At 34.1% G+C, this 24,085-nt stretch overlaps 1 protein-coding gene across 3 annotated transcripts in view; it reads left to right on the plus strand.

The window, feature by feature from the left end:
- The window catches only part of NETO1 (neuropilin and tolloid like 1), a 62,009-nt gene that overhangs the window by 12,619 nt on the left and 25,305 nt on the right, over positions 1-24,085 (plus strand). For 2 of the 3 annotated variants that reach the window (XM_064705747.1, XM_064705746.1), the window contains exons 4-6: positions 1,875-2,123; positions 21,939-21,980; positions 22,094-22,221. In XM_064705747.1, coding sequence (XP_064561817.1) covers positions 1,875-2,123; positions 21,939-21,980; positions 22,094-22,221 — 419 coding nt within the window. Of the gene's footprint in view, positions 1-1,874; positions 2,124-21,938; positions 21,981-22,062; positions 22,222-24,085 lie in introns of those variants that run through there. The other variant, XM_064705748.1, reaches the window with a different exon arrangement.

Here is a 24,085-nt window from a genome sequence, read left to right on the forward strand (position 1 = left end):
TAAAAAGATTTACTTTGGTTTTCAAACCTCACCAAGGATAACATCATTATGATCTCCTTTACAAGCTTTATTATCTGACCTTACATTTGTAAATTTTTTGTATTTTCAAAGCTTCTTTTCCATAGACTGTGAATTTCATGCAATTATATGTAAAACATAGACCTCTGTTTTTTCTATTGAATTTGTAAGGGCATGAAGATCAAAAATTTCCCATAAATTGGTATAAATAATGACAAGTCACTACTATTTCCCTGAATGTGAATGTCTTCAGATTGAGAACAGTAGAAAAGGTTTCTTTCTTATGTTAAATTAAATGTTTCAGTAAATATCTATCATCCAATTATATTACCATTGTAAGTAAAGCTGTTAAAATAATTTTCCTTTACAAATAAGATGTTTTATTAACTTACTTCTTAAATATTTCTTATAAAATGAGGCTGTATTTATCTACATGAAATAGTTGTAAGAGGGATCTGACTATGTGCTTTTATGTAAAGATTTCAAAATTTACCTGATATCTTCTTACTCAGTTAATTTTAAATAACCTCTCTTCTTATGTGAGTAACGAGTTCATATCAAAAGCTTAAAATTTTAAAACATTTCAGAATCCAAACAAGATCTTTGTTCTTGTAACACTGACAGTTTTCTTATTATTCTTGAGGAAATAAATGTAGAGATACTGACTCCTGGAGTGGCATCAGTTTCCATGCTAAGCAGTTTTCATGATAATAACTCGGCATGCAGTTTGATCTTGCATATTTTCATGTGAAAAGAATGGTAACTCTGGCAAAGCTCATGGTAATACAAACCTCTTTTGATATGTGAAAAGTGTAGGACATGATCCCACGAGAGGCACAGCAGGCACTGACACAACAAATCCTTGTCTTAGCAGAAGGCTTTGTCAGCAAAAGGCTCCAATGCACCATGCTCTAGACACTGAAGGCACACAGTGTTTGCTATGGACAGGATTGAGTGTAGAAAACAGTGCACCTATAAAAGGTTGCCTCTGATAAAATGTATCAATCAAACCATTATTTTCCCCCTCCTTGTAAGAATATACTATATCTCTACCTGTTACTTTTTTTTTTGCTTTATACAGGAGATCCCAGGAAATATTTGTTTTAGAAATAATTCTGAACGTCTCAAGACTTAAGACCTATCATTAAAGATGGATTTTTTAAAAATGTCTAATTAAATTGCCACTATGAACTTCCTTAAAGTTTTTCAGTATATCATTTGCTCTTCTAATATCATCCTTATCCAGGATCCTTATCCTTCCTTTTTAAGTGAGAATACACTGCATTTGTTCTTATGCTTCCAATGAGAAGTAATTCTGAGTATAAGCAATTACACTCCAGTTTGTCATTGACTGCAATACATGTAGGAAGATAATCTGTCTTTATGGTAGCACAGTTCTGATCAGCCTTTTCTTCATCATCTTTCTCAGTACTAGGTATAAAAAAAGGTATTCTGATTAACACCCCTCCCCAAAATATAAGAGAAAAAATAAATTCTTCTAAATATGTAAGTTTATTAGAATCATTTTATCTTTTCTATTTGAAGAAATTGTTCCTGGCTATATTTTTCTGTTCATCATGGATATTTCTCTCTTAGTTTTACTAAGCACTGCTGTCAAAACTGCTTTTTTAAAAGGAGAACAGCAGACAAATAACCTGACGGTGTGAAATCTATAAAAAATATAGATGTACTAATTTTTAGTAAAAAAAAAATGATGTTCCAATTTTCTACGTGTTTTTAAACAAAATTTTGCAATCCATACAAAATGATAAATTTGGTTTTCTTCAGTTTTGCTTTAGTTTTGAAAGGATCTTGGGTTAGAAAATAATAAGATAATTTTCTTTTTTTGTCTCTAGCTGCTCCTAGACAATGCATTGAACTACACTTTGATGAAAAATATTCCATAGAGCCTTCTTGGGAGTGTAAATTTGACCACATAGAAGTACGAGATGGACCTTTTGGCTTTTCCCCAATCCTTGGACGTTTCTGTGGACAGCAAAATCCACCTATGATAAAATCTAGTGGCAGATTCCTGTGGATTAAATTTTTTGCTGATGCTGAACTAGAATCTATTGGGTTTTCTGCTCGGTATAATTTTACACCTGGTAAGTCCAAACCATCACATTTTTAATAGAAAAAGCTTATCATTGTAACTTTTCTAATGATGTATAATCTTGCTGTTGAATATTATCTTTAGCTGGGGCTTAGTTTATTGTCAAGGAATGTATTAATAGATAGGAAATTGATAAAAGTCATATGTATCTTTTGCATAACAAGTAAGGCTTATTCAAGGGAAAGATTTTCAGATTCTGCAGTTTTTAAAAGTATTATTTTCAAGTGAATGCTATTACAGAAGGTCATTCAAAATGTTTCATGAGGAGTTTAGTGTTTTATGCTTGGCTGTTACACTGTACAGCTTTTCTTTCAAAAAGATCATTGATAAAGTATTCTAATAAAAAATGTAATTATCTCAGAAAATTCCATCATTGCTTTTCCACTTCACCAATCATTTCTCCAGCTGAGAAGTGGAATAGTTCTCCTTCCTCAATAAAGCAAACTATTACAAGTATTACCAGAGAATGTGTGAGGTTCAAATAGTAACATGTATTAAATATTTTTCTTAAAAGGCTCTAAATCTTAATTGCAATTGTTCAAATATTCCTTGTCACTGTTTAATTCATTACAGTAAAACAAAAATCATAGTCATACTTTCCATTAAATCCCCTATTCCCCCACTTGTTATCAGAAGATTGGTGATTTTAAATTTCTTCTTTGGCTGCAGCTCCACTGTACTGCACTGCAACTGCACTGCTGGATGTGACGTAGTTCTGTGGCTTCTTATGTATTGAGTGATGAGTCATGCTTTAGTACAGCTGACTCTAAAGCACTGCAATTATTATGCAATTTTGTCAATTATGTCACTGTTTTTTCAGCTAAATTGTTGTGTTAGGTTGAACAATGTTCTCTAGAAAACTGCCTAAAATTAGCAGACGCAAAATTCTTCCTTAATTATTCCGGTAGCATCATAGAAGATGGCAGGTCTACAGGCTCTGTGTTGTTCTTCTTTCTGGTTTTCTTTCATTAATTCAAGGAAAATACTTATAAAACTAACCAGCACAGTAAAATTTTCTTTCAAGTCCATGATACTGTTTTTCACTGGCTAAAAATATATAGAGGGTTCAAACAGGAGCAGTAGGGAGAATTTCTGTAGCAAATAATCTGATAGTCAGGTATATGTATCTGCTGTAAATTCAAAGACAATAGACAAAATTTTGTTCTAACAATGCATATCCACTATGAAAAGAGAGTTAAATTTTTTTCTCTCATTTAACATGGGTCTGTGGGCTTTTGCCATTTCCTCCCCCTGTTCCATAAGTCCTTTTCTTTAGATTCCTTTACTTCTTTTTTCAAAGGTTTGTGCATTCTGGTTGAAAAGATATTAATAGCAAAATGTGCAACTTAGTCTGTCTAAAAACTCTGATGTAAAAGACAATTTCATGGACCATGTTTTATCCTCATTCCTTTTCTACTGATGTAAGGAGAATTTCTACACAAAGATCAATGCTGGTAAATTAGTACAGCAGCATAAATTATTCTAGACCTCGGATGGAATAACTATATCTTTTTCTTCCTTGATTCTTTCCTTTACCCCCCCTCCATATATTTCAATAGAAGCTCTGCAAGTAGTCGAGGGTTTCTAGGAATATTGGCCAAAATGAGAATATGATTAATCTGACAAGTGCAAAACAGCACTGCTGCCTCTTTGATCACCAATAAGAAAGAGGAAGAACTTCACATTCCACATTATTACTTGGACAGTCTTTTATTATGCAGACATGGATAAGGCATGACATTTTGAGATCCATTGTCCATAGGTGTGCACTGGGAGGGGTTCCCGCCAACTCATAAAACAGAATTATGGCTTTTGAGATTGTATAAGAGCGTAACAGAGAGAGGATTCCACTCCAGAGTATAACAGAGTAGCATAGACAGGACTCCAATACAGAAATTATCACCTAAACCACCTGGAACCAGCTTAGGTAGTGACAACTTAAAACATTTATTTATGACAAGCGGAGGGATCCAAAGAAAATTTTTGGCTAACCTCTCTTTAAAGAACTTGAAGAAAATGATCCATAGCAAAGACTTGTTTGGAAGCTGTTGCTGTCTCAAGCTGCTGAACGCTCAGGGGAGATGTGGTTTTTGTTGCCACTCATCTCACATTGTCGAGAGCAGGAAATTCTTCCTAACTGCAAACCTGCAGAGGAGGCTTTTTCCATCCAGAGACAACTCAGTTATTTCTTGAGTATCAGCAATCTTTGAGAGCCCCCACCTGCCCCCGATGTGTCTCTCATCTGCCTCTTTTGCATTTGAGATCTTAATGGAGAATAAAGAGACATGATGTTAAACGTGTGGGTGTGTGCCAAGATTTAAAAAATAAAAAGTAAATTTGGCTAAATTGAAGCTGCAACTGTTTATTGTTATTTGAATGGTACCTGGAGAAACAGGGAAAGAAATTATTTACTATGTCTCCAGGGTGTATAAAAACAGATAACTGGATGAAGCTGAAAAAAAGATCAGTTAGGATATAATGAAAAATGCTGAAATGAATATCTATTAGTTTGTGCAAATGGAAAGAGTCCTACACCTAAGGCATTTAAAATCTAGTTTGGACTAAGTCCTATGAAAAGAAATTATATCTAAAAATCCTAAGGAATAGACTAATAATTTGAAATTATGACAACTTTTCAGTTCAATAATTTCTTTGACTCCTTGGTACTGCAATGGTTGGAAATCCATCCACCTAGACAAAGTCCAGTGGGAACTGTGTTTTCAGAAACAAACGTAACTCTTTTGCCATATATTATTTTCCTTTTAAATAAACCTTTTTTTAGAGGTCTTTTTAGTACTCTAAAAAGAGAGATCTTGCGGAAGAAAAAACTTTAGCAACAAAACCAGAGCTAAACACATAGCCAACATGAAAACACACAGAAACTGGTAAAACTAATAAAGGTTTTGCAAAAAGTTCCTTATTAAGAGAATAATTTAGGCTTTTGTATTTGTCATTCCTAAATTATAGTGTTAAGCTACACGTGGATGAATGAAGTTGTTCATATGATATAATAGATTATTCTCAATGTCAAAACTCTGAGCTAAGGGAGAAAGTATTCATCTTTTGCATAATTACAGCTAATATCAGTAATAATCAGATGCATTTTAATGTAAATTTTCAACCATTTTGCATACATGGGAGTTTATGAACAAATGAACACTTCTTTAATTTTGTTATACTATTATAATTTTTTTTTATGTTAAAATGCTGATTAATCGTGTTCATTTCAAAATGGAACTATCTGAACCTATTGAACCTTCATAAATGTATACAAACTTTTTTGTTGGGTTACTTTTTTTTAAGGAAATCTAGTGTATGAGAGAAACACATATCAGGCTGCAATATTTTCAGGTCCTGCTGGTTCATTTTGAATACCATATTGATTGGCTAGGGCAAAAACCGTGACACAAGGATATTTCATCCTTGCTCTTGTTTTGTCATTCTTTGGGCCACTGAAAGGCCTACACCTGAAATTTCATTTCACAGCTCTGGGTTCTTTGAAACAATCTATTGCACTCATTTTTTCTAAAAAGTTTCATCTCAAGAGTGTCTTCCAAAGTGGTGTTGAGTCACTGTTTTGGGTAGAAAAATTCGAGTACTACTTCAAACGATTGACAATTCTTCTTTAAAAAGAATCTTTTTTTTTTTCTTTTTTTTAGTACAGACAAGAATTCAGGCAGAGAGAGGCTGTGTTTATCTGGGCTTTCTTGCTCAGCTAGAATAATCAGATTTCTGTTTATCCTGGTCCCTGATTTTGCAGGACAGTGGCTTAAGATAGCACATCATTACTTTCAGTTCCTTCACTTAGTAGAAGCCATCTGTGTTTTTATTTAGCCTCATTAATATAAACGTCAGTCAGTAATGTTTTCTATTCAACTGCCTGATAATGGAAAATGAAAAAAGATTTATACTCTTGTGTCCCAAAAAGTGGAATATGAAACACTTTCTAACTGGAGTAAAAATAATTTTACATTCCCATAGCAGTGAATGTCAGAGTAATAGAATAATTATGTCAGCTATCTTGAGGAAAAAAAATAAAAAACAACCCAAATTCCTCCTAGTTGGGGAATTTGTATATTTTAGAACTCATGAAAAAATTAATGAGAATTTATTAAATTCAATCACAATTCTAAAAGAAACTTAGCTAAAATATTATCAAATTATTTTGCCATCTAACATCCATCTTCTGCCTTGAATTGCAAGGGATATTTCCCAGGCATCTGGAATAGCTGAATATCCATGTGAGCTAGGTCACTTGTGCTTTTTTGTTTACTCTTCTGAACCTGGTCTGACTACTTCTAATTTAGTAACAGCAATGACAATCACTTTTTAGCAACTTGAACTCCAGTTAAGCTTTTTGAGAACCAACAAAAAATGCCAGAGCCATTTAACTTTGAACCAGACAGTGTTTTTCTTTTGGATTCAGAGTTGGTTTGGAAGATGAGAAATGACTCATTACAATTTCATTTAAGCTTTTGAGACAGAACCACGTGATGTCAAAAAAGCCTGGAAAGTATGAATCTGTTTTATTTATTGAGATATAACTTCCCAGCACTTCAAATTGCAGCTTCCTGGTGTTATGAACTTTTATTGTGTTTCTACCAGTGCACTTTATAAAAGTCAGGCCCTTCATTGCTGTTTACAAGGCATTAGGGCATCTGGTCTTGGGAAAGGGAAGGAATTTCTCTCAAGTAGGATGATGCATCACATTGAAAATCATGATCACAGGTTTCTATTAAATTTCAGGTGTAAAAGAATTCCTTATCAGAAGCAAATGAGTATCTAAAAGGTCTCATGGTGTTCTTAGATCCCATAATATTTCTTGCCATCACATAGTTATATGTTTCTTTCAACAATACCCAAAAGGCAAATACAGAACTTCCTAGTTTAGAAATCCTTGCATGCTGGGAGTTTCATATTACCAACAGAAGGAAGTTGAACACTTAAATCCCTACACTGTTGAACTTTGATGTAAAAACAAGAGCAAGAGAAATATAAGAAATAGTTTCAAGCATTTCTAGCACTGGAGGAAAGAAAAATGCCAACTTAACTAGGGACACTTACTGCTTCCCCTGCCATCAGTGCACTCTGTTCTCTACAAAAATGCCTTCCCTGTATTCATTCCATAGTAAACTGGACATGGACTTCTAGAGAAAGTTTACTAGGATATTCTACAGCAGTACAGATAAAAATAATTCAATTCCACCTCCACAGGAAACAACTTTCTTCATTTGTAGGTGACCTCCCCAATAATGGTGATTATGATGTTGCAATGATAAATATTCTTTTCAGAGGAGCCTCGTTTATCTGACAAGACATCAGTGTGTTTGGAGTACCTGTGAGGGATCTTTAGGAGGCTCAAATGTACATTAAAAATTAGTCATAGAAAATTAACATTTTTAGAGTAAGCTGCATTTTTATTATACCGTTGTCATTCTATAAATAGTTTATATTATTACTTGTTACAAAACAATTAAATCTAAATCTTAGAAGCAGCAGAGGATATTCCTTAAATGTGGTCTTTTTCTTATCCTCTTTTCCCTAAAGATAAACTTTTGACTTTATGTAAATACTATGCTGAGTTAGCTTAACCTTAGGTCTGATATAAAGTGACTACCCTTTGCTTTAAACACTTATAAAAAGAGGAAATAACCAGTGGGCCCTGGAAATTTGTTCTCCCTATTAATTCTTGATTTCTCTGTAACGTTTGTGAAGCACTTGGAAATGGCAGATCAGAGAGCATAATATGGAATTTGTGCTGAACAGAAAGCCTGGATAGTCATCTTCCACAAGTGTTTAAAACCAACTTATTTACAAGGAAAGTTTTCACTACCCACACTCAGCACCTCCAAAGCCTATTGTTGTGTTACGTGGTAGTTCTCTTTCAAACATTATAGCACTCACTTCTTCAGGGGAAAAATTGGAAACTTCTTGTCTCATATGTAATGAATAAGAAGTTTTTGATTACTCTTCAAGGTTTTCCAGGACATCTGATTTTCTCATCTGGCAGATTTTCTAATAGCTCATGTTGGGATGCTATAGCATTTTCTAATAGCTCATGATGGGTGGTTGTATTGTGATCTCCTCCTGAAAACTCTGTTGTATGTAATAGTTTCTCTTAGGGACCTTGGAAATGTGAATATCGGGACACATTCTGCTGACATTGACACAAGTCTTTTTCTTAACTAATACTTTTCCTAATTTGTTCAAATTTCATCTTTATGCATTATATCTACATGTTTATAAGATATTACTGCTATAGCAAATAAATCTTAGCAATTGCCCCAGTGTTTTTGTCTAATCAGTCTGAATGCCCCCCATCTGTTGGAGCAGAAAAACTATTTTTTAGTATGGCCATTCAGTTGGGACAGCTTTGATTCTTTAGCTGTCAGTATTTATTAGGTAAAACCCATGTTTATATAATTCCTTTTCAGTCATCTTTTTGCATAGGTTCAAGCAACTGTGATTGTAGATCGTTCTATCTATTGTCTAATTTATTTAATGGAGCATTCTTCAATTCTAGCAGCAATAAGTAGTGATCTTTATTGAGATATTTACCTTTCCTTAACAGATTGTTTTTTTACTGTTTGTATAGTGCTTCTAGCTAATTCTCCTTAAAGAAATATACACAAACTGCTGTTAGAAGTCACTCAGTTCCCTATAGCTAATAAACAGGCTTCTTGCCCCATAATTAGTAGCTTTACAAACTTAAGTCTTTGCAAAACTGAGTCATGTTTCTGTTTCTAGAACTGAATATTTTCGCAGTATGCAATGTTTAGTAAACAACGAAATGTGTCAGATAAGCAAATCCTCTGTCACCATTTGTTAAGTGCACTCATCTATTGTCTAGTATTGGTTTATTTTCCAAGGGTAGTACTCATATTTTTGTAAAGAGGACAATCCAGAGAATCTCTTTTGCCTACCAGTACTGAGGTGAATGCCATTGAATATTATTTGCATATTTGTAGTTCTAGTAGGTGTTTGTTGTCATCTTAATATATCTTTTTCCATATTGATGGCTGAGACCTTGATTTGTTTACTGTCTTGTTGAGTAATGCAGGCTGTGCAATATATTTATTTCAGATATCACATTTGAGCTTCTTTGATGGTCAGATCTAAAAATAAGATCATGCTTCATTCAACTTTGACACAAATTTTGCTTCTAATATTTTGCAAATAAAGTTACCTTGCCCATTAGAGCATCTATGCCTCTAATCCATCTTCTCTTTTTCCTCTATTGTGTGCTAAGATATTGAACAGCCTCTAATTTTTAGTATCATACTGCTGTTATGGGGTAGGGAAATACTATCATGTAAAGTCTTTTGCATGTGTGAAACAGATCATACAATGATTCTGTGAGAAGTAGGTGTCATCTCTTTGGTTAAATCTGGCCAATATATTAATTGCTAGACACAAAACTCCTGGAAAATCCAGACTGTGAATCAAGCTTATGAACATCCTGACGTAGTCTGATTTGTTTTTTCCTCCTTTTTTTTTACTTTTCCTCTCTTTCCGTACAATTATAGTCCATCTCAACCTTCTGACAAACTTCCTTTCACCACATATACTTTTATCCTATACATACACTGAGGAGATACAAACAAACCTCCTATCAAAACATTGACTGATGACATCTGTACAACAAGGTGTGCCGAACTAAAAATGATCATTACAAACTGAGGTAGTGAGGAGCTGACTTTTTTAAAGTCTTATTTTAAAAGGATTCAATTTTCACTATAGTTGGGTTCATCCAAGAGTCACCTGCTCATTGTGGATATTGTTTCATATATGTGAATACTGAATAGATTAAGAAAGGGTTTTTTTTCCTTATACTATTAATTCACATTGGATAGAGATATACTTAGTCTTTTGTTTGAGAAATTCAACAAATAATTCTTTTGTTCAATTGATGTTTAATGTGTGCATATTTTCAATTTGCACTTTTTTGTTTTTGTTTTTGGTTTTTGTATTTTTTTTTTTTTTTGGTGACAAATCCAAATGCTAGGTGTCCTGATTTTTTTTCTTTGAAAAACCTGTTCATGTCATAAAGGTCCTCAGGCCAAATAAAAATAACAGCTACCATAATTTAACACTGTAATCCATCAAAAATCTCTGAAATTACTTTCTGATATGCCCAAGGATAATTCCAAAGAACAGTTGCTTAAGCTTACTATACTCAAATGCTGCACTGACAAGCCACTAAATCTAGTCTCAATTTAGCAAAGAATTTCAGAGAGCCTACATATAAGTATGTGCCTAAATCCAGGCAATCTCTAGGCTTGGGTTCTTACTTAAAAGTAAGCATGTTTTAAGACTGTCCTCTACCTTTCTATCTAGGGAACTTAGTAAAAAACAATATCTGGTAGTTTTGGAGAGCAAAACTACCATTTCTTCAACTCTTTCAATGAATTAAAACTAGTTATCTACCTTGACACAAATTATGTGGTAGATCTATCTCAATTCAGCATTTCTCCATTTGATCAGTATCAAACTAATATAATAGGATCCTTAAATAGGTTCAGCTTACTCATTCAGTTGTTTGATTTTTTTGTTTTCATTTTTAAATATTCTGTTACAATAAACTGAGCTTTTGTTGAAATTGGAAAACCATGATCAATGATTTTTCTGTCTTCCCATACTGTTCTTCCTCTAGTTACCCTTGTCCCTAAAAGGCTACCTTGGAATTGTCTGAAATGAAATTATTTTCTTCAAACGTCTTCTGCTTAGAACATAATTAATTCAGATAAGTTTTTTTGGTTAAACTCAGTAGGTCAGTCAGATTTATAAGTTGTAAAATAAAGTGATACAAGTTCTGCAATCATTTGCAGTGAGTACTGGTTCCACTCCTTGGATTTAAAATTTGAAACATAAAATAAATTTCCAGTGCATTTTTTACCACATCCCCACTCCAACTTTTGTTCATGCGCCCACTGTCAAAGGGTCTTTTTAAAATAAAAATAGAGCAGTACTTCTGGATAGTTTTAGGAAAGAGAAAATAATATTATTATATAATAATAATATTGTTATTCTTTCTCTGAAAAACCTTCTTGATTATTTCAAATGCATTTTTTAAATATTTTTAAATTGCTTACACAATCACAGCATAGTCTGCAATTCACTGGGGAGATGAATGCCTGACATTGTGGTTTCCTCAAAGAGGTTTGTAGAGGAGGTTTTATCTTCAATGACAAAAAAAATATCTTGGAATACACATTGTAAAATGCATTTTCAATTAATTTTGTCTTTTCATATATAGGGTGATGAGATTTGCCAAACAATCAATGATGCCATTGAAAGGAATAAATTAATTGTAAAATTGTGAAAATAAGTAAGCAAATACTTTTGATCAACACTTCCAAAATATTGCTCCAGAGGTCACTACAAATTAAGAGATGCAAAAATTTATTTGAATACTTGGATGTCAAAAACCTATGTAATATCCAGAAATTTCTGTTAAGAAAGTTTGCTTGAGCCATGAATAAGATGATAAAAAGGGAATTGCAAAATATTTTTTAGAGAATTCATAAATAAATAAACTCATTTTTGTGACACATCCATTGTTAAAATTTTGTGCTAGCATGACAGAAGGAGGCAGTGTGAAATGTGTTATTCCAGTCACATACCAGTCCCCTGGATGACACTGAGAAGCCAGAAGATGTTGTGTAACAGGACTTACATACATCATTTGCCAGATGTTATCTGATAGTTGAAGCTCAAGAGACAATGTTATCAAATCTGCTGGTTGCAGTATGTGGGTTAACAAAAGATTGCATTATACTCCTCTTGTTTCCTTTTGGGTTTTTTTCCCTTTCTTTCCTTTTCCTGTAGCTTATTTCTCAAGTCTATGTGAAAACTAGTATTAAAAGAGAATGCAGAAAAATACTTCCAAAAAATATTTTATTCCTAAATGTTGATTTCATTGTGACATTTAGACAATATGTTTTTGACTGCTACCAACTATGAATTCCATACTGAAATTCTAACATAAAATAAATAATTTTATATATATATATTTTTTTTAACAATACTGGCCTACAGTTTTAAAAATCAGATGTAGTAGTTTGGATCTCTGTAATTTTATGTGCATCCTTTACACAAATAATTTTTAGCAATAAAACAGTTATTTGCATTCTAGAATATTGCATATTAGTGATATTTCAATACAAATATAGATCAACGATTTACCAAGTGACTTTTAAATGAAAGGTTTAATTTATATTTTACTTTTTTATTTATCTCTAGAACTTTAAATGACTCTTTTAAATCAAGCTAGGAAAAATCCTGCCGTTTGGCAGTCAAAAACTTGATCTGGTCAAATGAAATTTAATTATTGTCTACTTGTTGGGTAAGCGGCTGACCCCTGCTTAACAATCCTGAGAGCTGTGACTGGCCATCATGCTTTGACCTGCTTCTGCGGCAAGTCAGAACTTTCCTGAGACCTCATTCCTTCTAAACATTACCACATCAATGGTAGAACTAGACAATCTCTAATCAGCACTCACTTTGCTGTTCTTTTCCCTGTCTCTTCAGCCACTTAGGTAGCAATATTGGGTATTGTGTAAAGCAGACATAAGGACTTATGAGCACTGCCTTTCGAAATTGTGATTCAATGAATCACAAAGCCTTTTTCATTAATGTGATGCAGAAGATCACTATTCTCTGTATTAGGCTGAACCAGTCAGTTAGTGTAGGACTCAATCAATTGCTAAATTCAGCTCAGACTGTGGGCCTAAATTGGCTTCTTTTAGAATCAATATTAAAATTATGAATCAATCCAGTGAAAGAAAATTACTTTTTCAGACCAGTAGATATTGACCAGAGGAGGAAAAAATGTAAATCAGTTAAATTCCATGTAAACAATAATTTTTAAACCTTAAATCTAAATTTATGATAATAGAATTTAAAATTTACTAATCTATACTTAATATAGTCACTGTATAGGGATAGCAGAATCTGGAGTTTCTGGGGTAAGGAAAAGTCAGAGGCAAAAGAGTTTTATAGACATGCATTAAATTCTGCTCAAATTCTAGGTTCCAAATCTCTACTTATCCACAGACTCACTTGTTTTTGATGTTCTTGACAAACCACTTTGAGGTCATTTTGTGAACACAGAGCATGTGGCATAAATGCTACTTAGAGAGGACTGAGGATCCACTAGAAGAATGTTGTCAAAAGAAAAAGTAAAAAAGATTGAAGACAATATCCCCTGGTTTAGAATTTTTTTTCCTGTTTAATTTTTCCTACAGGCATGCAGTCAAAGATATGTTAATGTTGTTTATGACAAACAGACTTTAGTTGTTAATTTCAATGAAAAAATTTGGGGCTAGAGTTAGTCTGAATTGTGTTTGGTCTACATGGTAAAGCATACAGTAGGACTTTTCTCATCAAAATAATAGAAGTTACAGACTATCTCTGTCTTGTTCCTAACAGTTTATGTCAACTCTAGATCAGCATAAGGAATTAAGTGTGGTTTGAACTTTCTCTGGCACTTTTAATTGCATGAAATTGGAGAAAAATGATCAATTTGAAAAAAATTGAATGTCACTCTCATGAAGTTATAACCAACAGGGAACAAATTAACTGTAAGACAAAAAACCTGGCTGTAAAGTCTAGATTAACCAGAAGTTGTCTAAACTTTTTCCTCCCATAATCTTGGGGAAGCTGAATTGCATAATAATGGAAAAAAGAGAATGAATATTACTTAAATCCAATGTATTATTTATATCCTTTTAATATCTGAATGCTACCTTGTATAATAAAATGTAAAATTCATGTTTGTGGGTAATGTAAGTGGGTAATTATGTAGGGAATTCACAGTTAACACAGAGCTATGTTCTTTCTGAAACATTTCCTCAGAGAGAGCTGATGCCCTATGCAGTTAAAAAGATGAAGCAAAAGTGTTAGAATGTCTCCAAAGATCCTCCCCAATATATTCTGCAGCTAAAGTTCTTAAAAACACATCTTCTCATTCTGTACATTTGGGGAAACTGCTGAGGTCAATGGCTCAGTGTTCCCTAAAAGGGCAGTTTCTAGCCAGAAAACCTCCTAAGAGTAGCAGAAGACGAAAGAAAGGTCTGGTGTCACTGAAATTTATACTGCTATGAGTCCTAAAATGACAGGACAGAAAACTTACTCTTTGCACAGTTGTTTTTGGGACTTGGTGTGAATATGCCTTTCTCAGCAACTCACTGAGCTGTGTGGCTTTTATAATTCCCCTTCTTGTTCACTCAAAGTGTCTGTGGTGGGCATATACAATTACAATTGGAGGTGACAATTGGGTTTAAAAAATGAATTTCACTTTTCCTTTGATATATGCTACTTTTTCATTCTAATTTTTTCCTTTAGAAAGAGAACATTCAGGTTCCAGTGGGGATGAAAACCTAGATTTTTTCCCTTTGATCCTAAAGATTTCTACCCTGGATACAGCATACATTTTAAAAGCATCCTGTGACATTGACTTTTTGAATCATACAATGACTTTGTTACAGGAGAGTAGTAGAATATAATTCATTCAACAACTTTCAAAAATCTTGCAGCTGCACAGTAAACTAATGAATGGGGTTTTTTTTCAGTCTATGGCTATTTCACTTTTTTCTACTCTAAGAATCCTATTTTCTGTATCATTTTGCCTGTTTCATCTCCTTCTGATATATGGGGAGACAATTAAGCAAGCAGTTGTTTTTATAAACACAATTCAGCTCTCTTTGGTGCTCTCTGACACAATTCTTTGCTTTAGCAAAAGATCACCTGGTGCTTTGCTTGTCTGTAAGAGAAAAAAAATGGAGGCAGTGGAAGAATTTGGTTGTTAAAGTGGAAAGTGAGTTATTACACATGAAAACTATAGGAGATATTTGAGTTTCTCATGTGAGAGGCAGTTATCTTCAAAAAGATGCCATCACGGGCATGGCCAGCTACAGCAGGAGAATATTAGTAGGTGTAAATACTGTGTTGTATTTCTTTTTTAATTGGAAATGTGCCACAATGTGCAGTGAACAACAGGTTATAGAGTGCTACTTGAAGCAGCACAAGTAGTATATTCTGTTAACTATAAGAGGTCTAAAAGATGTAACTATTCAAAAGAACATTACAGTGATTGCATTCATTCTGTTAAATATACTGAGATAAAACTAGGAGAAAACATTTCTCCTATGAAAACAACAAAGGCTATTTTAAATCACAAAGTTATTCTCATAAGATCCTTTTGTCATGAGAAATCCACCCAGCAGACAGGTACAGCATAAATATCCTGAGAAGGATGTGCAGATTCTGCACTCAGTGGTAGCAAGAAATAACCAGGTGTAAATAGGTTCAGTCTGTAGGAGTAATGCCTGGTACTCAACTGTGGCTAAACATTTGGTCTCATTTTTTCCCCTAGTCATCTGACATGAACTTAAAATGTTATTTCCTTGGACTGGGCTAGGAGTCATCTATTAAAAAAATGATGAGACAAATCCTGAGCCTTTAGTAGCATCCTGCTGAAATTGCATGACTCGGAATACTTAGAATTTAACATTATTCAGGAAAACCACTATAGCGTTGCACATCTCTCTTCCTAGTCCAGTTAAGAGGCCATTTGTCAATTACAGGAATCCTCCAGGATATTATCTTGGGGAGACACAGACAAGGTGCTGCCCTTGACTGATAGTCAGTCCTGGCGGTCAAGTCAGCTGCCCTGTCACAGCAAGGCTGCATTACTCAGATAAAGTGCACTCCTGAGCTCATTCAGTCTTCTTTCAATATTTTTGGGCAACCAGTTGGTGAAGGTATATGCAGCCCTTGAAATATTCATCATGGCAAGATTTTTTTCCCTGCATTTACACACAGAGTGTGCTGCATAAAGGGAATATAATGCCTAAATGGAGTTCTCAGCTGCTTGTGTAAATATTGAACATAATAAAAATGATCTCACACATAGCAAGGCTCCAGGATTTCCTCTTTCCACTCATCAGCCTGAGTGTGAAGTCGCCAATTCTTGCTCTCCTTTTTCACTAGGACAGTTCCAAAAAAGCACTTCTCACTTCTGGATTTAGGAGCACATATCAAAGGGTTGAAACACCCTTTGAGGATAAAACCCAGAATGTCATGAACCTTTTGCTTTCCGACATGGCTCCCATCCATAAAAAAATTTACATGGGAGAAAGGCCCTATTTTTCAAAGAGTTTGCAGAAAAGACAACAGAGACAAGCAGGCTAAAATCTCAAAGCTTGCCATTGTGTGCAGGAAAACAGAAATTTAACGCAACTTCTGTTATCATGTGCTCTGTTCCAGTGGAGGTTATTCAGGTGCTTCTTGTTTGCTCAGTATGACCAACCTTAGCAAAATGTTACCCAAAGACATGGATTTTGGTTTTATTTTTTTTTAATGTTGTTTTTTTTTATTTCTAAATAGATTGCAATGAAATAAAGAAACACATTATTTTGGCATACAAATGTCCAACTACTGCTAACATTTGCAGTATACCTTGAGGTCACCATAGCAATACAATTAATTTACAAATCACTATATATATTAATTACACTAAACAAATACTTCGTATCAGCTGAGAGCAGTAAAGTGACAAATGAAAAAAAAATAAAGAAAGTATTGTAGAAATCAAACTTTTGGATAATAGTTTGTGTTATGTCAACAATTTTTGCCTTCATATTAACTTTTTGCTGATTTAATGACACGTAGATGTTCAAGGTGAAGTCGCAGGAGTTATATTCATTGCTACATTTGCACTTATCAGCTTTCTGTTCTTTCATGACTATGTTCATAAGGGAAAAAAAATTGAGAAGCACTATTTTAAGTTCCAAATATGTATTTTTCAAAAGAGCTGCAACTGATCACAATACTGTCCTCAAAAAGAAAACATAGAAAATAGAGAGCAAATACAACACATAATATTGCCAGCTATAATTACTACATAACTTTCCACAGTGTCTAGCAAACTAGAGGCTTTCTTTGAACACCTTTGGTATCATTAGTACAAATATAGAAATATATATGGAAGTTTCAAGAAGACTTCAAATACGAGAGGAACCATCAGAACAAATTTCATTTTAGGCTAATAAGAAATAATTTATCGGGTTTTGCATAGCAATTTAGCTTCATTTTTTTTCTTACGACTTTTTCTTTACTCTCCCCAGTAGAATAGCAAAATTTCCTTTCAACACCACAAAAAAGAAAAAGTTTGTGTACAGAAATGATTTTCTATTTTAGAATTATATTAGTGATTCTTTGAGAAGATTTTTATATTTTTAAAATCTTTTGGCCATGTTCTTTCATTACTTTTACTCTATCATCAAATACTATGAGGCAATGACATAAAATACCTTAGAATAATCATACTTTTCTGTTATGAGCTGTGCAAGTTCTGCTTTTATAGAGAACTATGCCTCAAGCCCCAAGAGGACAAGGCTGATTTAGGTTCCCAGAAATCACTGTAGAACAACTTGGCTTAGTAAACTTACAGATAAATAACTTGCTTGCTGTATAGTGCAATTCTCTTTACTTTTCTACGAGTATTTACATGCCAAATCAGGTCTCTAATAAGTTATCCAACAGACAAGCATGTGCACGTGTTAAAATTACATAAATATTGATGGATAGGAGTTGAATACCTATTTCTAGTCAGAGACAGAGAAGTGAAAAGATATATCTACAGCTGTCTGATTGTTGAATGAAAGTGGACACTTTCCCTACTTCTGATTAGGAAATATGGCTTCAAACTATTGTGACTACTTTCTGTATGTATCCATTTAAGGAGGTTTTTGTATTCACAAACGGCAAAAACCCCCTTAGGTTTTAAACATCAACCCTTTGTAGTGTATGGTTTATTCAAATAGTTCAAATAATTCCTCCACATCTCATTTATGGAAGAAAAAAGAAAAATACTTCAAAAGTTATTCAGCCCCAGAATTTTGTATTACACACTTCCTTCCTCTTGACTTTTAACTGTACAGCAATTGCTCGTGTTCTTTACTGTATGTATTTCACTTCAGATATTAAAAAAATAAAATTGTGTAATTAAATATACTGTAGCCCAGATATGATCAGGAACACATAAACTCAATCTTCCATTTTTTAAAAGAGATATTAAAATTTTGACTTGTATCTTTTGACTTCCAGAGTGAGATATCTATTATTTTTTATCAGTGAAAGCAGCAGGTTTGAAGTTTTCTGGGTAAGAAGTGCCCAGATGAATTTTACATGAAAAGCTAAGGAAAGATAAAATGTGAGAGATATACTTGGAAATTTTGCCTTTTTAACAGTAAAAATACTCTAATTTTTCTGTATTACAACATTACTTTTAAAAGTATTGTGCCATCTCTCTTTGAAGACAAGTTGAATGATCTTTATGTAAGTGTGGGATTTTTAATTTGACATATGATCTTTTAAAATTGATTTGCAGTAATACTTACCAGCAGAACATCATGTTGCTAGTAATTAGTTTGAACTTTATGCATTTCTCCTATGTCTTACAGAATTTATTCAAGCAATATAATTTTAAACAATTTCACTTTCTGTGTAAGAAAGTGACATGGAATGAGGCATGCATGGGTAGGTAAATGTATTTCTGTGTGGATATGCCTCAGCTGGGCAATCCCATAAGATGCTGCAGTGCGCTTGTAAACAAGGTCATTTACATTTTTTTTTGATGACTTAATCCAGTTGATGTGCAATGCCTTTCTACTTTACAATTTTCTTCATTTCATAAGATTTTTGAGCAATCAGGTACCCTAACTCCTTACAATTGGCCTCCTGTTTTTCCTTTTAAATTCCATGTTTGCCAGCTGCTTAGAAGAGCCAGACTTCCTGCATAGAAACAGTGAAATGATAAATAAAGATATGTAGAATGGTTTACATGGAAAGTATAGATTCCAAAGCTAGCATCCGAAGTCTTGTTAGCCTCCCATGAAGACCTAGTGGAGCTTTTTGAGACCAGGCCTGTATGTCTTCCTGCAACTAAGAGCAAATTCCACAAAACCAAGTCTGCATTGTGATGGAGATTTGTCTAACTTCTGCTGCTGCCTCAGAGAACAGGTCTAGACTTTTGATTGGCTATTTCACTATTATCCAAGTCTATTGTTTAGTTATTGCAAAATCAGAGGATCAGAAAATGGTTGGTCTCAGAAGGTATCTCTGGAGGTTGACTTGTCCAAACCCCTTTTCAAGCAGGGTCACCTCAAGATGTTTGCCTAGGATCGTGTCTAGACAGCAATGAATATCCTTGGATATCCTTGAATATCTCCAAGCATAGAGACTCTACAACCTCTTGGCTACCTTGGTAGTCCTGAGTTACCTCATACTGGAGAAGTGTTTCCTATAATCAAATGGAACCTCCTGTGATTCAATGTGTGCTCATTGCATCTTGCTCTGTCACTGAAAACCGCTGAAAAGAGCCGGACTTCATTCTCTTTGTGCCCCTCCATTAGGTTTTGTACACATTGGTGGGATCACCTCTGACCCTTTCCTTCTCCAGACTGACCTATGCCAACTCTATCAGCCTCTCCTTATATGTCCCTTAAAAAAATTCATGACCCTCTGTTGGATTGTCTCTTGCAACTCCATATTACTTCTTATTTTGCCTCTTTTTTTTTTCCTCTACTTATAGGTGATCCATCTTATTTTTCATATTATCCAGTCTTGGGTGTTTTCCTCACTGGAACATGATTTTGATCTATTGGAAAATTTGGCCAGTCAGTGTTTATATAACATTAATGTTTTGACCCAGCCAGACTGAGAATAACAATTTGATTGAATTACATACATAGGAGCTTCTAAAATCTAATCCATTTAATGGGACACTATTTAAAAAGCAAATATTTGCTAGTTAAATATGCTCAAACATGGGTGAATTTTAAGCATGCGTGATAATACCTTATTTACAGATTCTGTTTTTATTATAGTAGTATTGGTATAATAGCAATATTTAATGAAGGATTATCACCTCAGATTTCATAGATTTTATTTCCCTTTCAGTCTTGAAACTCTTGAAAGTTGAGAACTTGCAAAAATTTATTTTTTAAAGCTGAGCAGGTCTATCATATTTCTAGAATGTTAACAGATTGTGCATTTCTGTTTGTGTTGTTCCAATGTTACTGAATTGTTAAATGATAACATACTTTCCGAGCCGTTTTGTGGGTCAAATTATATGGTCTAGATTGTACTTCAGCCTGGATTCTTGCTACTAACATTGCTTTATATGAAAACTCTCATATGGGGAAAATTCTGACAAGATAGTTTTTGCTTTCTTTCCTCATATATACTTTACTAATGTGGTGGAGTGTTCTCAGTAAATCAGAGTAATCCTTGCAAACTCAGTAAAAGGAAGAAATACAATAGTTACATGAGATATCGCAATGGTAATTCAAATCATAAATAAAAGTAGATTTCCTTTCAGTATCTCACTTTCAGAGCTAGATATCAGCATCTAAAGTACATTAGCTGAAATATCTTATTACCTTTAGTGTTGTTGGTAATCATATCTATCTACCGATCTCTAAAAATATGCAACAATTAATACTAATTACCTACTCAGCTAGATTTGAAGTCCTGTAAGTTCACAAATATTTACTCATGATTTATATTGTGCAACTGTAAAAGAAATTTGGGAAGAACAGCAGCCTGGTTATAGAGGGGCAATATAAAAAGCGATCTTACAACTCCAGTTTTTGAAGTCAACACATTTTGACTGTTCAGATTAAAATGGCTGATCTCGCTTATATAGTACTGAACTACTTTGTTATATTATCTGGTTATGATTCTTACTGTTCCTAATTGACTAAGGCTAGAGGGAAAGAGCAGTTTTTGTGGCTTGATTGTGAGTTTAATTTTTTTCATTTGACACATCTCCTTCTTCCAAAGCTTCTCTTCATTTTTTGTATTTATAATTCTTTCTACACTGACCCAGTTCTGAAACAACATCAGTTTCATGTGTAAATGAGAAAACAGTGCACAACATTAATTTTAGGTAGAAAAGCAGTGCAAGTGATAAAAATTTCCGAGATAAGACCAGTCTATTTTAAGACATCACTTTTTGAGTTGCTTTAGCCTCCCATATTTCTGGTTTTGGGCAGTATCTTCAAACTAAGCCAAATTTTGTGAAATGATGATTTGTATATGGATGGTTGTCTATTGAAGCACATCCATCTAAGACCAGCTCATTTCATCTCTGTATTACACCTGACTCTAAAGGCATGATACAAGCCCTCTCAGATAGTAAATATAATCATGTTTATCTGATGGAAAATAGCACACATATTAGACTTATTAACTTGTCCCTACAATGACTTCTAACGGTAATTCTTATGGTATTTTTTTCCAATAAGACCAAAAGGATGCTTCTGATGAAAAAAAAGTGTCTCCATTTGGTCAGTAGGGATGGCAAAGTATTCATAAACACAGAATTAAGTTTGGATTTCTCCAATTAAGTTGAGTGTTATTTTTCAAAATGCAAAATAGGCAAAAAGATTCTGAATGGATCTGTAAATATATCTTCTTTCACTACGCTGATGTATTAAAATGTCATGTGGTTAGCTATGTGATGTTCTCACTTGCTAATGTATGCAGAAATATTTTTGTACCCTTCTGAAAGAGAGAGACAGAAAAAAGCAGGATTTCATAACAGAAAAAATGACTTGGTGTGATGGTATCAATAATTTCTGCACTAATAATTATTGTGTTGCCATAGTTTTGAAACAGTTCCCATTTCCAAGCAGTATATGTATAATTATATAACTAAAGCGCATTATAAAATTTGAACATATTAGCATAACATCCTAGATATTGAGCAAAACTAATTTTGTCTTTTTCTATTTTTAAGATCCAGACTTTAAGGACCTTGGCGTTTTGAAGCCATTGCCAGGTTGGTATGTTGTTTTTGGGGTTTTTTCTGACTTGGAGGCCTTTATACTCTGCTGTAGAAAACATTTTTGTTTGCTGTTCAGGTTTCATTTTTTCTGGTGTTTTGTTATTCAGTTTGTGAGTTTGAGATGGGAGGACCTGAAGGAATTGTGGAATCTGTACAAATTGTTAAAGAAGGAAAAGCTTCTGAAACTGAAGCAGTAGACTGTAAATGGTACATCCGAGCACCACCCCGATCCAAGGTCAGTCCTTCATCCACTTGCTGATTTGTCATTTAATTTAAGAAATTGCCTTTTCTAATATATTGTGCATTTCTTAGTACAGTCAGATCTTGTTTAATAACTTTACAGCTTGAACTGTAAACTATTTTTTTCCTTCTCCTGTGGAAGGGTAATTTGTCATCTCCACCAAAATAACCACCTTTCTTCATAAATGATGATTTGGGCAATACTAATGTGTTTTTTGTGCCATAAGTAATTTTCTTAAATTCATCTTTAATTTTGCTCATATTTTTAAAGAATCAATATGTGTTTTAAAGTGGGAAGTAATCTTCTAATTTTAATTTTCATTATATTTCAAACACCTAACATAGAGACAACTAAGGGGGCACTGCTGGCTCCCTGAGGTCATCATTGTTTCTCATCTGGGAACTGTGAAAATGGGCCTAAATTAAATTAATGTTCCTCCGTATGAAGCCTTTATTTCCTTTGGTTTAGAGACACAGACAAAAAGAGTATTCTCATTTCTTTTCCTCCACAGTCAGCAAGCCAGGGCTTTGTAAGAAACATGAGAGGGCTGCAAGGAATTCAAAAATACTTTCCTTGGATTCCCCTTGATTTTCTCTCTTATCCATAACTTATCAGTTATGATATGCATTAATTATTGCTGGCTACACTACCACTTCTCCCCTCTTTGCAACAGGAACAGCTTTATGCCTCCCACCTACTTGCATTACTGTGTAAAAGACACCCCACAGTATACTTTTTCTAGCTGTATTTTATTGGACAGGAAAGGTTTTAGAAAGTAGGATTTATATATGCACTACTCTCTGCTGCCTTTAAACTGATAAGGGCTTTTTTTGTATAACCTCATTGGGGAGACTGTACTGAATATGTAATTGTTTCATCATCAGAATGACACATGGATGAATGTTGAAGTGTTTTCTTCAGGAAAGATTTTCAGAAGAGAAAAAATCATTAGTATCAGCACTTTTGTATTGGGAAAGTGTAGGAAAATAGTTGGGTCATAAAGACTACAGATAAATGATTTCCAGAATATACTTTCATCTTATAACACTTTTTTTTTTTACTTTTGGATAAAATTAATATTGATAGAGGTTTTCAATTAAGTAGATGAGCTTCCCATTTTGCTGCACTAAGTAGTGATATGAAATTATTGGACTGATGAATGATTATTCCATGTGTTATAGGCAGTTTATATTCATTCAGCGCAAATCCCAATATCGATACAAACTTCAGGAAGAACAGAAGGAGGGCAGCTCTGACGATAAGGTTTTGGGGATTCTGGTGGATAAGATGCTGAACATGCCCCAGAAATGTGCACATCCAGCCCAGAAAGCCAATTGTGTCCTGGGCTGCATCAAAAGCAATGTCACCAGCAGGGTGAGGGAGGAGATTCTGCTGCCCTGCTCTGGTGAGACCCCTCCTGCAGTGCTGCATCCAGCCCTGGGGTCCTCAGCACAAAAAAGACATTGACCTCTTGGCCAATGTCTCCAGAGGAGAACCACAAAAATAGTCAGAGGAATGGAGAACCTCTCCAGTGAGGAAAAGCTAAGAGATGAAAGTTTGTTCTGTCCAGAGAAGACTGGGAAGACCTTACAGCAGCCTTCCAGTACTAAGAGGGAGCCTTTAAGGAAAAAGGGGACAAGTATTTTGTCACTTGTGCTAAGACAAGGTGTTTTAACCTAGAAGAGGGGAGATTTGGACTAAATATGAGGAAGACATTTTTGCAATGAGGGCTGGAAATGAAAAATGCTGGATCATGTTGCTCAGAGAGTTGGTTGATGACCATCCCTGGAAACATTCAAGGCCAGGTTGGATGAGGCTCTGAGTAACTGGATTTAGTTGAAAACATCCTTACTTATGA

The sequence above is a fragment of the Zonotrichia leucophrys genome, chromosome 2 (assembly GCF_028769735.1).
Source record: "Zonotrichia leucophrys gambelii isolate GWCS_2022_RI chromosome 2, RI_Zleu_2.0, whole genome shotgun sequence".
In the NCBI taxonomy this organism is placed as follows: Eukaryota; Metazoa; Chordata; class Aves; order Passeriformes; family Passerellidae; genus Zonotrichia; species Zonotrichia leucophrys.